Source organism: Pungitius pungitius, chromosome 1, assembly GCF_949316345.1.
Source record: "Pungitius pungitius chromosome 1, fPunPun2.1, whole genome shotgun sequence".
Taxonomy (NCBI): Eukaryota; Metazoa; Chordata; class Actinopteri; order Perciformes; family Gasterosteidae; genus Pungitius; species Pungitius pungitius.
Genome location: NC_084900.1, coordinates 27,878,086 through 27,894,255, shown reverse-complemented (window position 1 = coordinate 27,894,255; position 16,170 = coordinate 27,878,086). Strand labels below are relative to the sequence as shown.

At 44.8% G+C, this 16,170-nt stretch overlaps 1 protein-coding gene across 1 annotated transcript in view; it reads right to left on the bottom strand.

The window, feature by feature from the left end:
• pex14 (peroxisomal biogenesis factor 14) overlaps positions 1 to 15,843 on the bottom strand; it is a 40,975-nt gene extending 25,132 nt beyond the window's left edge. Inside the window, exons 1-2 of the mRNA XM_037479166.2 lie at positions 15,697 to 15,843; positions 14,566 to 14,616 (exon numbers count right to left, since the gene is read on the bottom strand). Of these exons, the coding sequence (XP_037335063.2) occupies positions 14,566 to 14,616; positions 15,697 to 15,732 (87 nt within the window). The 5' untranslated portion in view covers positions 15,733 to 15,843. The remainder of the gene's footprint in view (positions 1 to 14,565; positions 14,617 to 15,696) is intronic.
• Positions 15,844 to 16,170: the final 327 nt, after the last annotated feature.

Sequence of the window (16,170 nt, the reverse complement as noted above, 5' to 3'; positions counted from 1 at the left end):
TAGAACAGTGACTAAGCTCAGAAGCAACTCAATAACACTTTTATTCTAATAAAGGGTAAACGTGTGAAAACACCACGCAGCATTCAGAGACTTTTCTGCAGAATTATACTACTATAAAAGAAAAGGTCTACTTTTAGATAAATGCAATAATAAATACATTAAAAGTGAATTTGACCATAACGTGCCAGATTCCTCCCAAGAGATGCCGGAACAATTTATTTAGACACTAATCTACCATTTGACTGTGACACAACCGTGACCTTGATGTCCATATAGGTTACGCTAAGGGGTGTGGAGTTTCCTGCATCTCCAAATGCTGGGGGCTTATTGAAGTCGACCCCCGGAACCTTCACTGTGACAAGCAGCTTAAACCGTTTGCATGGTGAACCCCCAACTGATGTTCTGCAGCAAAGAAATTGAGTCAAAAACACAGAAAATATCCACTTTGATAACAAGACAGAGTCATTCTGCTCTTGGCAAAGCTCTCTCTCAAGTACGCGAGCCAATGAGACTACTTGTGGTGAAGGCACAACCGAGAGGCAGTAAACACACTGAAATCTAATATTCTAATATTTATTCCAGTAAATAACGGAGTGATGTAGGCACTACGAGGGGTAATGGCCTAATAGGAGGAGGAGGAATATGCTGAACGAGCAAACCGTGTTTATATTCTCTCCAAATTTCAATAGCACAACATTGACAGGGAAATTGTGTCAATATTAATGGGCGTAAGTATGACATCGTAGCAAAGACCGCAGCTAGCTCAGCGGCAAACTAATGAGGCAACTGTCCATTTGGTTAAAACTGTAGTGGTAGATCTTCAGGGAGAGGAAAAGTGCACTTCTTAGCAGATGACATAGATGCTTTGCACAAGTTCCACCCAGACATCTCAATCAATTATAACCACATTGCAGAGATTTCAGTCTTGTCTTGTTATTGACTTATGGATCATCACAGTTATAGTGTTGGGTAGCACACAACTGGGATTTTAGGGGGGGGGGGGGGGGGGGGGTACTGGGAACTGGGCTCTAGAAGACACATTTGGGCCGGCTCCGAAGATAACGACAAAAAAAGAAAAAAAATGAAATTGTGAATTTACTTGTGAATTTGTGGGTCACTTTTGGTTAAACAAACAACTCTTTTGTAAAGCTTGTCGTAAAGCTTTGACTGCTAATGCACAAAAGTGCTCCGTGTTAAGGGCAATAATCTTTACAAACCAGATGACCAATAGAGTGTCAGGTAAAGCCGAAAAAGAGGGGAAACTCAATCACGGGGAGAGATAACATTAACCAACCCACTTAAAGAGAGTGAACTTGATGAACGGACAAGATTAAAGCAATGTTATCGAGTTTGGATTGGACAAGACTTTGCTCTGCGCTCCTCTGAAAATTACAATTGCGATAACTTAAAATGTGAGAAATGAGGATAAAATCCACTTATGTTCGAACCATATGGTGGAAGAAATCCATGTAACCAGTTGTGTATTTTTGCTGTAACTAGTGATGGAGACTTAACTACGATATATACAGCGAGGCCTTTGGATATTTAGTAACTGTGCTTTAAAAGGAGGTTTCAGAATCAGAGTAGTTGTGAGATTCAGACTTTGACAGGAACTGCAACCCACCGAACGCCTTTAGATAGGCTCGCACTGCTGGTTTCACCACTTGAAGTTCCAGTAAGTTTCAGTGTTTGAAATAAACACTGAAACCACAACTGATTTTAAAAGATACCCTTTTGGGAAAATTATTCGAGACTCTTTGTTTTCCGTCTTAATTACTCGAGCCAAACTAAAGTTGCAACAAGGAAGACATTCAAGGGGCATGGTGGGACTAGAGGTTGGTGTGGGGGGCCGGAGGGCAGGGGGGGGGGTTTACAACGGAGGGTCTAAAAGGAAATCATTAGCAAGTATAGGATTCAGTCTCAGTGTGAATCAATTCATTCCAAATTGCCCCGGCCCTGTACATTTGTGGAGAAGTGCCCCTGATATAATAACACACTGATAGACATGAACAAAAATTGTGTTAGGCCGCTCTCGAATTACACCCCCAAACACACGTTTGGAGGACCAAAAGCAAGAGAAAGTGAGACACGGCAAAAAATGAAGCTCTATATTAATTTGGTGCTTTCATGGATGATTTGCTATCAGGGGCAGCTGTCTTAAATGACTTAACCCAATACCTTTCTGATACCAGAGCCTCACCAGAAAGGAATAAAGTTTTAATGCAATTATCGTGTTTCCGTTAGTCGCTCGACTGCTTGATGTGGCCAGCAGTGCTTTTTAATCTCTTTAAAAGAGCAGCTTTAAATGCCCTTCTAATTGTGACATCTTTCCCGCCTTGATGTGACCTTTAGCGGAGGAAGTAAGGCCTCATGGGAGCAGCAATAGCGGATTATTGACCCTGAGAGACACCAGGAAGTGAGGTGCAGTCCAGACCATTTAGCCAACGTCCAGATCCATTCGCATTCAGACACCGCTGGAGCTCCACCGTTCTGACAAGGACTGTACAAAAGGAGCTTTTTGTGCCTTTGTGTCGTCTTCTCTTCGGGGCAGGGCTTTTTAAGAGAAGTTACAATGTGCGGTAACTAAATGAACAACCACTACCGAAACTCCACTTCAATCTAATCTGATAAAAAAAAAGAAAGTGTTTTGGTAAAACATGGGCTTTTCTTCTGGTGGTTTAAACATACTTTTACAACTTTACAAACGCTACAATAGGTAGAAGGGTGAACACGTTGGTTCGGCTTTATGCGTCCTAATCTCTCCTGTGAGTGTGGTCAATCTTTATCAAAATGGTTGCACTTTTTGAAATTTCAAAACACCCGAGTCGACGTAGATGAAGAGATGGTCATGGAAAACTTCATTGACATCTTCTTTGCAAAGGTTTAAAAATAACAGTGCAGCGTTGTATCTGTGTCAGTGTTAGAGCCACGGGCAAGGCTGCGACCACGACATCAAAAGCGCATTATGCAATTTTTGAAAATAGGGTGGTGGAGGGGAGGGGGGGGGGACGGGGGGGACGGAAATCAAGCTTTTTTTTTCAAGTCCACTGCACGAACTAAACTTTCCATTGAGCAGCATTTCCATATCACAGCCCTGTGATCACGAACATGGAAAAACTGGGGGGTAAAGAACATTTGATCCAGCGAGGACACCTGCGACCTGTAAAAAAAACTGCTCAGTCCCCCGATCGCGATCAGAGATAAAGACAGCGGTTTTAGAATAGTTTAAAGTCATATTTCATAAACGTAGCCACAGATTTTATGATTCAATACGTCTCCTGTGCACGTTGAGGTCATGTGATTCCTTCACTTCCTTGATAATATAAAACAAACTTTAAAGTCGGGGGTTTAGAAATAATAAATCAGCCTCTTTCAAGATCTCGATGAACCAGATCAAAAATACATTTCGGTGCAGGTTGGAGAAACCAGCGCCGGTGCAAACGGCAGTGTTTTACAAAGCAGATGACGCGACAACAAAGTGAAGCCTTTCTTGTATTCCTGCAACATCCAAACTGGAGGAAAACACTCGGCATCCAGCCAAATCATAACTGGGTTTGAGGAATACGCTCTCAAGCAGAGTCTGACGTTTCTTAATGTGGAACCGTCGGTTGTGCTGCCTGGGGTTGCCCTTGCTAAACGAGCGAGACGGATGACTGTTTAGATAAGGACGTCCCCAACGGGGGGGAGGGGGTGGGGGGGCAGCCCGGAATGACTAAAGAGCAGCGACTGCGTTCAGTGACACCTCACTTTCAACCGCTTTGGACAAAAAAAAAAAAACTCATATGGCCAACAAATTCCTTTTAATTCAGGTAAAAGGCCCAAACCATGAGTGTGGAGCTGCTCTGAGAGATGGGGGTCATCGGAGATTAACCCGTGGCACTTTAGCAGTGGGGGTGCGAGAGGGGAGTCGCCGTGGAGCACAACAAACTACTTAGCCACCACAAAACATTCAAGCCCCTTCTCAGCTGCAATCCAGTAATGGATACTTCCTCGGCTCCTCGATTGGTCAAAATGTTTTCATACAATAATTTAATTCAGAAACACATTTACAAAGCAGAAGTAATCAATTTTAATTAGTTGATTTTTTTTTTTTTTTCATTCGCATAAAATTTAATGTACTGCCATCGATCTCCTTTGTTCTTTAATGCAGTGCCTCTTTCCTGTAATCCGAATCCTTTTGCTTTTCTTTTTTCTCTTTTACAGTCAATGATGACATTCTGTGACAAGCGGTTACTTCACACGCAACTTTAGACCTGCTGTATGCTAACACTTTGGTGGCAAAAGGTGCTGCGTATGGGAAAATGACAGTTAGGTACATGTACATAATATACTAGAAATATGAAGCTGCATATACCATTTGGTCACTTGTGTTTTTGCTAAAAGCATTTTATCATTTTCCTCACATTTAACGGCAATACGAGGATAAAAAAAATCTTACATGAACACCTTCTTTTCCCTTTTAAAAAAATCTTTCGCTCCGGTCAAAATTGAAAGAACAACATTTTGAAACTCAAGTTCTTAAAAAAGTTCTTTGTGGAAAAAAACGGCAGAAGCAACCTGCAGCCGTCACAGAAAGGAACACAAAGGATTTCCTTAAAACCGCCGCCCGCTTTTTGTGGCGTCCTTCATATCATCGAGGCCTTTCACATCCAATTAGTTGATTGAGGCAAAACGCAAGCGACACCGGCAGCAAACAACGGCGAGCTTGTGTCCAAGCGACACACCACAGAAGTTGTGTTGTGGTGTCAGAGGAAGAGCCGGCTCCGTCACGAGCAACTTGCAGTGACAGGCCGGTCCTCCTCTAGTTGATCCGAACTGCTCCTCTGACTGAGGACCGCACACACACACGCGCACACACACACACACACACACAGCAAAAGCAACTGGAAGTGAAGCACAGAGACAGGTAAACGAAGCGGGGGGGGGCGCTAATGAAACTAGAAAAGAGGCCCGGTGACGATAGAGGGAGCGAGGTGTCCTTTTATCGATCGGATGGCTCCTTCTCGGGACACGCTGCCACCGGATGAGCGCGCGCGCACACACAGACAACAAGGCACATTGTGACATTCCAGTGACATTATAATGGCGCGTCAGCCCGTCTCCGGTCGGAAGGCTGAATGCACTAATCGTGCGTCTTGGATCAGTGATTTCATGGTCTTCAAAGGGGGAGGGGGGGGCAAGAATTGGTGGCATGACCCTCCACACGGGGTGAGACCCCGCTTTCCTCAGAGAGGACCACAGAAGGGGAAGGAGGGGAGGAGGACGGCGTTAGGCGAGGAGACGCGTCGAGGCGGGAGCGCAGCCAGGGAAGATTAACACCGCCATCTACTGGACAGGCGTGGGACAGGTGGAGTCAAAGAAGGGAAGGGGAGGTGGGAGGGAGGGATGGGGGGGAAAGAGCATGGCAGTTTTACCCTGGCGGCCTGTCTTTCACTGAGACCTGTCAGAAACATTTAGACACACTTGCCAAACCATTGGGCCTCATATCTACAGCAGCAGACAAGTCACCATCAAATAAGAGAGAGAGCGAGGAGGGGCCTGGGGGGGGGGGGGGGTAGTGGGGTGGGGGCGGCTTAGGGCTCACTTGCTTTTGGAGAAAGAGGGCAGGCAGAGTCTGTTCCTGATCACACAAAGTGACATAGAAAAATGTTGGCTAATTCTCCTTTTCTGGAGGCTTCCAGCGAGAATGCAAGCTCGAGGACCAGGGCGAGCATAAAGACAGCGTCAGGAGGCAACACTCATCGGGCCCTCGGAAGTAGCGATTCTCTTTCTTCTCATTTAACCCGCTGCCTGAGAGGACACACAAACACAACAGCTCGTCAGATCGCATATTAATGCTTCATTTCAACCTCTCTGAGCCAGCGGAGGAGGCCCCGCCCTGGGGATTTGTGACAATCATAAAAGAAGACAAAAAAAAAAAAAAAGGGGACAAACACATGCGTGACATTTCGTACGAAGTCACGCCTAAATGTGATGCACCTATTCAGAGAAGTTCAGACAGTTTTCAGGTTTTGCAACATAGTTGGCCGATGCGGATTGTAAAAGAATAATGATGTAGATTAGCACACACCAACTGTACTACTCCATCCTTTCTGCCATCATGTTTTGTTTTAAACTCTCAAATATTTCTGTTTTTTAAAAAGCATTGGATTTCTCCCAGACTGCATTTCTAAAGAGGCACTTGATGTACTGATCCCGAAGAAGGCCAAGTACATTAAGTGAACAAAGAAAAAAAAAACATGGTTCCCCCTCCTTTGACAGGAGGTCTCCTAAAATAGGAACATTTAATCAGATGACAACAGCGGGAGGAGAAAAAGAAGACAATCACAAAGGAATGCTGCACAGCACCCACACCTTCAGCGACGGCTTGACGATCCGAGGCAGCGGTCAACGCCTCGCCGCCGACACCCGTCTGAACTCTGCATCAACTCAGCGCGGTGACGGTGGGGGGATACGCGTTTCACCGGGCTCCTCCAAGAGGAGGAGGAGGAGGAGAGGCGACCCACAGCGAACCACTATAATAATGTCACGCAGGGTGGCGTGTTACAGCAAAAGGTGCTGAGTTGGCAAGCAGCTCAGCAGCAGACGCGCACCTGTTCTGACATTTTCTGTCGACCTTGACACACACACGCACATGCACACGCACATGCACACACACGACAATGGCTCTCTCTGCATTTCAGATGTACGGGCTGCTCCACCAAGCCCCTTCGCTTCCCCATTTTCTCATCCCCATGATAGCGAGGACTACTTTCATTCGTCTACTTTTATTTAATTTTTTTTTAATCAAAGAGAAAGCAAAGCAGCGCTGCCAGCAGAGCCGCAGACAGAAGAAAAAAAAAAGAAAGAAAAAATTGCAAAGCTTCCTGTTAATCGCGGCATTAGCAAGACGTCGACAGCCTGGGACGCGCGTGCCAGGAGGGCAGCCGGTCCAGGTGTCGGATAATTGTCAGTTGTGCAAGCCTCCTTGTTTGACTGCTAGTCTACACTTGTGCCCCACCTTGATAAGTGCTCTGTTCTCCGCTGAGCTCTGCACGCAGACACAAAGAGGCCTCGGCGAGGCCCGTCCACGGCGAACGCAAGTGAGGTATAGATTTAAAGAGGAAAAAGGCCAAGAAACAAGTGTCCTTTTAGCTGACTAACGCGTGGTGACGGGTCACAGGTTCACGCCTTTCTTTCATACGGAACTAAAACTCATCTGTGGGCTGAGAACGCCGTCATTCTGAGAAGAGCAGATGGGGTTTTTTTGCGCGGCGGCCTTAACGTTTTGTTTCAACACACAGAGAACTTCACAGACTCTGTATCACACATCGAAAGCTAGGCTAATTAGAGTGCAATGTTTTCACGTAACGCATGTATTTTTTGCGGGTTTTAAGATCATTTATCTCGGTTTCCGTTTTCTGTCACTGTCATTTGAGCCCGGAGAGAGTGGCCCGCTATCTCTTTTCCCCCCAGATTCCCCAGATAATGCCACAATCTCAGGGTGCCACACACAGCGAAACTCTGAAAGCCATTAGCATTTTGCTTTCATTATTTTTAATCAAACCTAGAAAACTGACACATATTAATTAATATCCATTACCAGTTTTTGCCTCTCTCTCTCTCACGCTCTCTCAGAGAAGATGTTGGAAGGGGGGGGGGGGGGGGGGCGCGAAGCAATTAACTTAACAAAATAATAAAAAATAAAAAAATCACAAATCCCTGATAAATGTCATGTAAGGTCCCGTCTGAATGTAAGAAGTGTAATACATTCTTGCTGTCATATTCCATTAAACTGCTATTACAGTCTCGATAGAACTATTAGTCACTACATTATTAATAACATTAATGTATTTACATTTTTGGTGTACAAGCAAGCTTTCATGCAATAATTTATGAAACCGACTTCAGATATGTTATAATGTTCCCCATCTCGGCTCTTTTGTGTTAATTATTGATTATGAAAAGAGTGAAAATTCCAAGTCAAATCCCCCCCCCACCCACCCCGCTCACCCCCTTAAATGTATTGGAGTAGGCTGTTTACATTAAAGGACTGAAATAAAGTGCATTTACATCTGAAGCATAACTTCATAATTTACATTCCAACATTTATTAGAGGTGACAAACGAGCATTTGGTCCACTCGTGCTTTTCCACAATGCAGCCCTCATTCAATCCATATAAATTACAGCCGGGCTAGGCAGTGCAAGAGCAAATTATTGTATTATATTTATGCATGTATGACTCTATAGGGGGTTTCTAAGACAAACAGGGAATTACTTGATTAGGCCAACTGTGGTTACAAAGAAAGAAATATGAGACAGAGGCACGGGCCAATCAAACTTCAGCTTTCTTTAAACGTTTGCCTTCAATTGGAAAAAAGCTAAAACACACAGATCACGTGTGTAAAAGCTTTAAATCGACTTTTGTATCAGTAAAACGAGTAAACGTTGTACAGTAGACTGTATTTTACACACTACAAAGAGCGCTTTCAAGTATTGCTGTTCCAAAAGCTTACGCTGAGCTTGAACTAATATTATTCAATTAAAAGAAACTTGCCTAAAAGGCAGTATTATATTACATAATTAGACCGGGCAGCGTTTTCAGAAGTGTAGTTACAAATGCACTGAGGGGATCCGAGCATTTGAACAAATATCTGGCGCTGTAGGGGAGCCTGCCGACAAATTAACAGCTAATAACTTACTGTGAAGCCAGATAAAAAAGAGAAGAAAAAAATGTTCCCCAAAGTGTCAATTACAAATCATTTTCCCTCTGATTTAAACACACTTGTGAAAGCGCGATGTGCTAAAAAGCATTTTGAACAGTGTGCCGAAAAACAGCAGGCTGTTCATATAATCATCTCTTATTTTTACACACTGGATTCATTCAGGGAGAAGTCATTCAGCAGCGGCGTCGCGATTGTTTCCGGAAGGCTTCTGGAAGCGCGAGCGTACGGCTCCCTCGTGAGAGAGCACTTGCTGGTCAGGGAGGAGGGAGACGGACGGACGGGTGCAGGGACGATGGGGAGGGGGGAGGGCGGAGGGGAGGCGGGGTGGGGGAGGGGGTTCAATCAAATTCATGTTCATTAAAATCAGAGGACATCACAAAAATTAGAAAGATGCTGACAAATCAAAGGGTCTCAGTACCTGAATTACCATAGTCATTTACTTATTAAAGCCAGGATGCTTCCTGTCAATCAAGAGCCATCACATTCTCCATTTGCGGCGGAAAGCCAGCGTAATTGCTTCTCATACTAATCAACACAACTTGTGTAATTATGCCTTGAAAGTGACATTGGAGGCTGAGAGCGATGTGAGCGGTCTTGACAGCAGAGACGTCTCAGATTCATCGGGAGATTTTCAGCCCCGCAAAGGAGACAAGCCGCTCTCAGACCAAGTTACTCACTCCAGCAGTTTACAACCATAAACACAAAGAAACGACGCTAAATCAAGCTGAAGTAATTACAATGCAGAATAGAGAGTACAAAGGAAGCTGGGCTCAATAAGGCCATTTTCCCAAGTATATTGAGGCAAAATGACTGCGCTGTGATTAAACTGGTGTCGTATTCCTATCATGTCTTAAGTAAACATATTATGACAGTTCACTAAATTGTGGGAGAAAAGGAAATTACAGCTCCGTTACCATGGCGTTCACATTAATGCACTCGCTGACACAAAAGAGAACCTACAAATAAAGCCCTACGTGGTTTATTGAATTCGACTTAATCACAGACTTTACATCTGTTTACAGAATAAATTGAAAGTACAACTACAGCTTCAACATTTCTTGGGAGATTTGTAAAACTATGGGGACCATGTTCCCTGCCTGCATCTGTCACCAGTCACACTGCGGCCCAGCCAGGAAGGTCAGAGCGAGGTCAAATTACTGCTACTCTTCAAAGAGCCACAACACGAGAGTCTGCATCTATATACAATATGCGTATTAATGACACCTGGTGACATCAGCTTTCCCTTTATTCACCAGGAACTTTAGCATGAATTGACGCATTTCCCAGTGCTCTCATCCAACTCCACGGACAAAGACATGTTCTGGGTCCAGCCTAAATAAATGAAATGTATAAAGACGGGTTTGGCTCATCTGTGCTCATCATTTTTGAAAAACTGAAAACTCTGTCACACTATGCTGGGAAATAAACGTCACGCTTTCATTTGTGAACAGAATTGAAGACGAGAGATTTAAGGCTCGTAAAACTCCTCGTCGGTGTCATTCCTCACTCGTGACTTCCAAACTTTAGCACATAGTAGAGGATGAAGCAAACAAATGCCCCCGAGAGGCCAAAATATGAGCAAACAAAAGCCCGCCGACTGAAAAAGGGAGGCTTTCGGAGAAAAAAGCCCGCGTGATTCACCCTCTGCGTTCAGCCCTAATGAGTCAAAAAGCGTGACCTGCACTTAAACAAGAAGTCACAGCCAGAAGCTGTAAACTCATTTTCCCCATCCGAGCCAGCAACGTCGGCAGGACCTGGAAGATGTGCTCCGAGCATGCACGATAAATCTGACGTGAAATCATAATCATAAAAGCAATTAGCTGACCCTGCGCCACTCGTCCTTGGACATGACAGTGAGAATTCATACGGAGTCCTCCAAGGAGGTTGGCTGGTGGTTGGTGTGGGCGGGCGGGGGGTGGGGGGGTGGAGGGATGGAGGGGGGGGGAGTGCAACACAGCAACGGTAAAATGAGGGGCCTTCCTGTATCATTAACCACGGAAACAAACAGCGTGTGATGCAGAGTGAGCTCCGTGCTGAGAAATACAGAATTGAGCTTTTTGAAAAAAGAAAAAAAAGAAAAAAAAAAAAAAAGATAAAAGAAGAAGTTTGCCACGACCACCGAAAACAAAACAAAAAAAGGCAGCGTGCGGAGGTGCCACGAGTAAGCGTCTCCGGGTCCAACATCACTCCGCGTTATGGCCCACGCTGTGAAATACAGCCTCCAGATCACCTTCATGGTAAGTTTACGTATGTGGAATTAAACATAAAAATATGAAGATTGATGCTTGGCACACGCGCTTTTGTTCTGTGCCGCCGCCGAGCGCTCAGCATGTTTACAGTCGATGTGACAGGATACTGAATCTATTGACTGCGAGATGGCAGGTGATCAGATTTATTTGAGTTTTCTCTTTCAAGGAGTGTGTTACAATCTGAAAAATCTCTCTGCGCGCACGCACCCTCCCATGCGCGCGCACACACGCACACACACACACACTTTCTCGCCATCACTTCCCACCCAGTAATTACAGCGAGGCCGAACTAGTGGCTGCCACCTAGTGACCGTCTTCTCCAATAATCATGAAATATCTCTATGGCTCGCGCCCCCACTCGGACCATAACTCTCCTTTACTGCGGACAGCTCCAATAAAGGATTACAATTACAATTAAAGTAATGAGCAAAGAGGAAAAAAGGAAAATCTCAGAGCAGGTTCCCTTGACTAACTAAACGGGAGCCGAGTTTCTTGACAGAATGGAGTTACCAAACCCAACTCATTACTGCCTGCCATTTCCTATTCTGCCCCAATAATTAATTTGGGGTGTTTTGAAACCTGCAGTACTTAAACATTTAAATAATGGTTTAGAAAGGGATGAATGTGAAGTGAGTTGAAATATGAAAGCTGAAATATGAAAATGAGGTTTACCTCTTGTTAGTTTGTTTTATGGTAAAAAGGTGTGAAAATCGATTTAACTGCACTGTATATTCATAGAATGCAGGGACGAAAAGAGGAAAATATCGGTGTTAAAAAGGACTTTTTTTTAAACAAACTTGTTCCTAACGGACCAAAAACAACCCCAGTCACAGCCCGAGAGTAACCTCTGCCTTTCTGGTCTCACCGCCGTGTCCGTCTCTCCCGCTCTTTTTGGATGTAACATATGAGGAACATCTGTCTGCCGTTTGACTTACAGGGTTCAGCAGAGTCGTCAGGGAGTTGAGGCTTTGAAACCAGGAGAAACGGAGCCAGAAAAAAAAACAACAACAGGGGGCCTCTAGCAGCGGCAGGGCCTCCATGTCGCTGGCTGGACCAATTACAGTTGGCACGTCCTCTGCCATCCTGCCAGGTCCCCCCCCACCTCCTGCACTTAACACTGCCCCCCCCCCCCCCCACACACACCACCACCACCTCCATAGTGGGATGGCTACAGCAGAGGGGCTACGGAAATTTGCAGTCTGCTGAGCCAAAACAGATCACTTCAAAGCGGCTTATTTAACGCTTGCTAAATTTTTCATCACAGTCGCCTAATATCCTGGGGAAGGGGAGCTTTTGAAGTTGCCGTGAGACCGGGGATGTTCTTCTTACAATTCTTTCTCCCCTCCCATTACCACCCTCCCTCCCTCTGCTGTCCTAAAACCCCCAAACCTGAACACACACACACACACACACACACACAAAATAACACACACACATCCAACGATTAGCTTTTCTTTGTCATTATTCATAATAAAACAAAAATTGTTGGCTTCCGGGTTCATGGTCAAATATAACAAGGTTTTTAATGATTGCACCTTATTTTCAGATATTTTTATTAAAAAAAAGATAAATCAATAATTGTCAGATTAATAGATAATAAAATAATTGTTATAAAATGTTAATAAATTGCAGTACAAAAACTACTCTGTCTGAGAACGGAATATCTGTTAGTAATGAGGATATAATGGTTATATTGGAGGAATATTATGAGGAGGAAAACCCAACGGTTAAATTCAATCCCATAAAATATTTAGTCTCATATCAAAATATTCTCCCACGCTCGCGGATATCGTGTTGATGTATTTCCTGAACTGTTTCCAAACTGACCCCGTTTTCTAAGCGCCGTGATCAAAGGGATCCGTACACACATAACTATTGTTGTGATCCTTTCGGGTGGATGTCGACAAGGACCGAGCGATAGGAGGAGAGGAAGGGGTGAGCATGGGGCGTCACTGTGGGGGGAGACTGGGGAGACTCCGGCAAGAGACAGGAAAGGTTTGTGATGAGTGGAAGGTAGGGAAGGGAGGCAGCGGAGAGGGGGGGGGGGGGGGGGGGGGGGGGGGGGGGCTGTAGACGGAGACCAAGCAAGCCGGGGTGAGGGCGAGCAAACAGCAGCGCCAGAGGCAGCGACTGCTGTACCAGTCATCCGCGGAACACACACTCAAGCACGTCTCTCCCACCCTCCTCCCCTCCGTGGCTGCAGGTCCAGTCTCTCTCCCCCCCCCCCCCCTGGCCTGGATGGTGGCAATGGCCCCGGCTCCTCGAACAGAGCCCCCGCCCCCCCCGTGGCCACGGAGGAGAGCCCACGCCGCGCCGTGTGCCAGGGCCTGCTGATCTGGGCGAGGTGAGTCAGAACCTGTTATCATGACTGGTGTCCCCGGCCTGACACACTGGCTCGTCTGACATGCACATGTGCACATAAATGTTATACAAACGTGTGCACCCCCCCCCCTTCCCTTTCTTTCTTTCTCCCTCGCTCTCCCTCTCTCTCTGCCCTCGCAACCCTGCCAGCACTCCCTTTCCTCTCATCCAGATAAAATCCTTTCAGACATAAATTTCAATTATTCACCTCATCCAAATAATGCCATGTGACAAGAATTATCCCTACTGTAATAATCCACTTAACTGGGAAAGAGCAGCTCATCAAAAAGAGAAAGGAGGAAAGGGGTTGGAAGTGAGGGTGGTGGTGGAGCGGGGAGACTTGTCAACCGGTCTCGAATCAGGACCCTTGTAACAAGAATTTCTTCCCCTTTTTTGAGGAGGCAGTCTTGGAGCGCACTGGGATGATGAAATTGAAGTAAATTGAAAGAAAGCCTGGGAGAATGCTCCCACAATCAATAACCCCAGGATTAAATTAGCCTTGGCATGAAGGGATGATGGGGAGGGAGGGGGGACGCCAGGGGGGGGGGGGGGGGGGTGAAGAGTGAATGGCGGTGAATGACATTGAGACATGTAGGCTGAACAATGCAGCGCTCCTATAACCTGGATACTGTGCTCATACAAGCACAGCGAATGTACCTGTGATGTATTCCATCGCACAAACTTTGGGCTCTATTCGTTGTCATCACATCACAACGTCCAATGCTCCGTTCACACTTTCCTTCGCACGTTATCGAAAACTAATGGTTTTACGGGGCTCCGCGTGTATTCGAAACTTGGGACGGAGGACTTCAGAGACACTGATTAAAGGAAGAACAAAATCATTAGATAAGGTGTTTCTTTTGCAGGCCCAGGGAGGAGAATGAAGTTCACCCTCTGAGTGGGCTTGTGTTAAACACTGAGGAATGTGTAATGTTATCCGATTAAGGAAAAGTAGTTGAACAACTCAAAACTTGACAACTTTGTTACGTCACTAAATCATAAACAACAGCACTCAATTCTCTCAAATATGCGTCATCACTTGCAAAGAGTTCTCACGGTAAGGTTTCACAGGCAATGGCTCCGATCAGTGAAATCACAAACAAGGTTTTCTTTAACTTAAATGAGGTGAAATGGCATGAGCTGCACCCATCTAATAACCACTTACACCAAATAGGCATTTTAAAATCACTTGGTTACAGTGTTCCAAAATGCCTTTACCAGTAGTCATTAATAAATAATAAGTCCTTACCAGTTCTTCTCTGGGAGGAGCCGTCGCCTCTGTTCCAGGTGGAAGGCCCGGCTGAGGAAATAAACAAACACTTGTATAAGACTGCCATCTATTGGACGACACCAATGTGATACACCCGTGTTTAGAAAGCAGCAGTGGTTTTAAGTCACAAAGGAAATGTACGTACATATTACAAATAATACATAACATAATCAAAAGATTAAAAAAATGTTATTATCGGTTAAGGCATTATTTATAATGGTGGGGGATGTCATTAAATACCAAACAGTACTTTAAATGTACTAATGTAACTTTAGCTGCAACAGAAAAGTAATTCACACACTACTGTATCAATAATTATAATCTGTCACATGAATGCTGCATTACAGCGTCCAGATCATTTACCTGTGCTCATGCACCAATTATTCAGCATGCATGACAATCATGAATTAAGTTAAGTTCCTTACTTAACTCCCTCCTGCTTCATCGGTCTCTGGGTTAAGACAACATAAAATCTACCTTTAAATTATGGTTTAGAAACAAGCACATTTAAATCGCGTTAACTCTTGCACGCATTGACTCTGATTCTAATCTATTTAGTGGGAATAAATAAATTGCAAATGTGCGAAAGGTTTAGAACAAGCCGTCTCTGGCTACACGTGGGAGGCAAAACTAAAAAACCTGTTTATCCGAAATGATCAATGCGTGTCAAATAAAACCTAAGAGCAGAGTAAAATCTACCGGACTCGTTTGACTGACAGTGACCTTTGCACAACGTGTCATTGACTGAGAGAAGACTTCTTGTTTGATTGGAAGGACGTGCATTTGGTCACGGTAAAGAGCTGGCCGAGACAGAGGTTAGCAAGCCACGCAACTTTCGGCTGCATGTGATGCAGCAGAAGAAAGGCAGCTCGTCCCTTCGTGTCGAGCAACAGAGCCTGAGGGGCAACTTTTGAAGCGTTGCGGGAGCTAACGTTAGCTAGCGTGCTAACTAGCAAGCGATGCTAACTTGCTAGTTGCTAACGGAGGCGTTAAAAACGTAACAATAAAAAAAGTGGAGGTATCGAAGGGTGACGACATCTAAACGCAGTGTGAGTGTCCACTGCCGTGTGTGGACATCGAGGTTAACGTTTTAGTTGCGTAGTTTTAGACCTGTGTAGGAGGATCAGGTTGCTCGGTGGATGCCATCTTTCCCCTTCGCTCGATTGCTCACAGGACGGGCTGATCGACTGAGCCACGTTCGATTGCTTTTCCTAAAGGCTATCAATGATCCATTTTCCTCACAAAACCAGTAACTCCATTCAGAAAACAGCGCAGTTAACTTAAAAGCTCACACAACACTTTATTAGAAGCCTCTTTTGTTTACAAGCAAGTAATATATCACGCAAATTAATATATGTATTGTTGATAATAATGGTTATTATTATAAACTAATCAGACCCCAAATTCATCTGTATTGGCCAATAACATGAAATAGAATAACACACAGATAAAAAACACAATTCTTGTCTTTGTAATTAGAACCAGGGCCACAAACAAAATTGCTTATTGTTTGAGGAGTTTGTGGGCTTTTGTGGTGCATTTTCTTACTGAAATTGATGTTAACGACAGAAGAAATAAAAACAG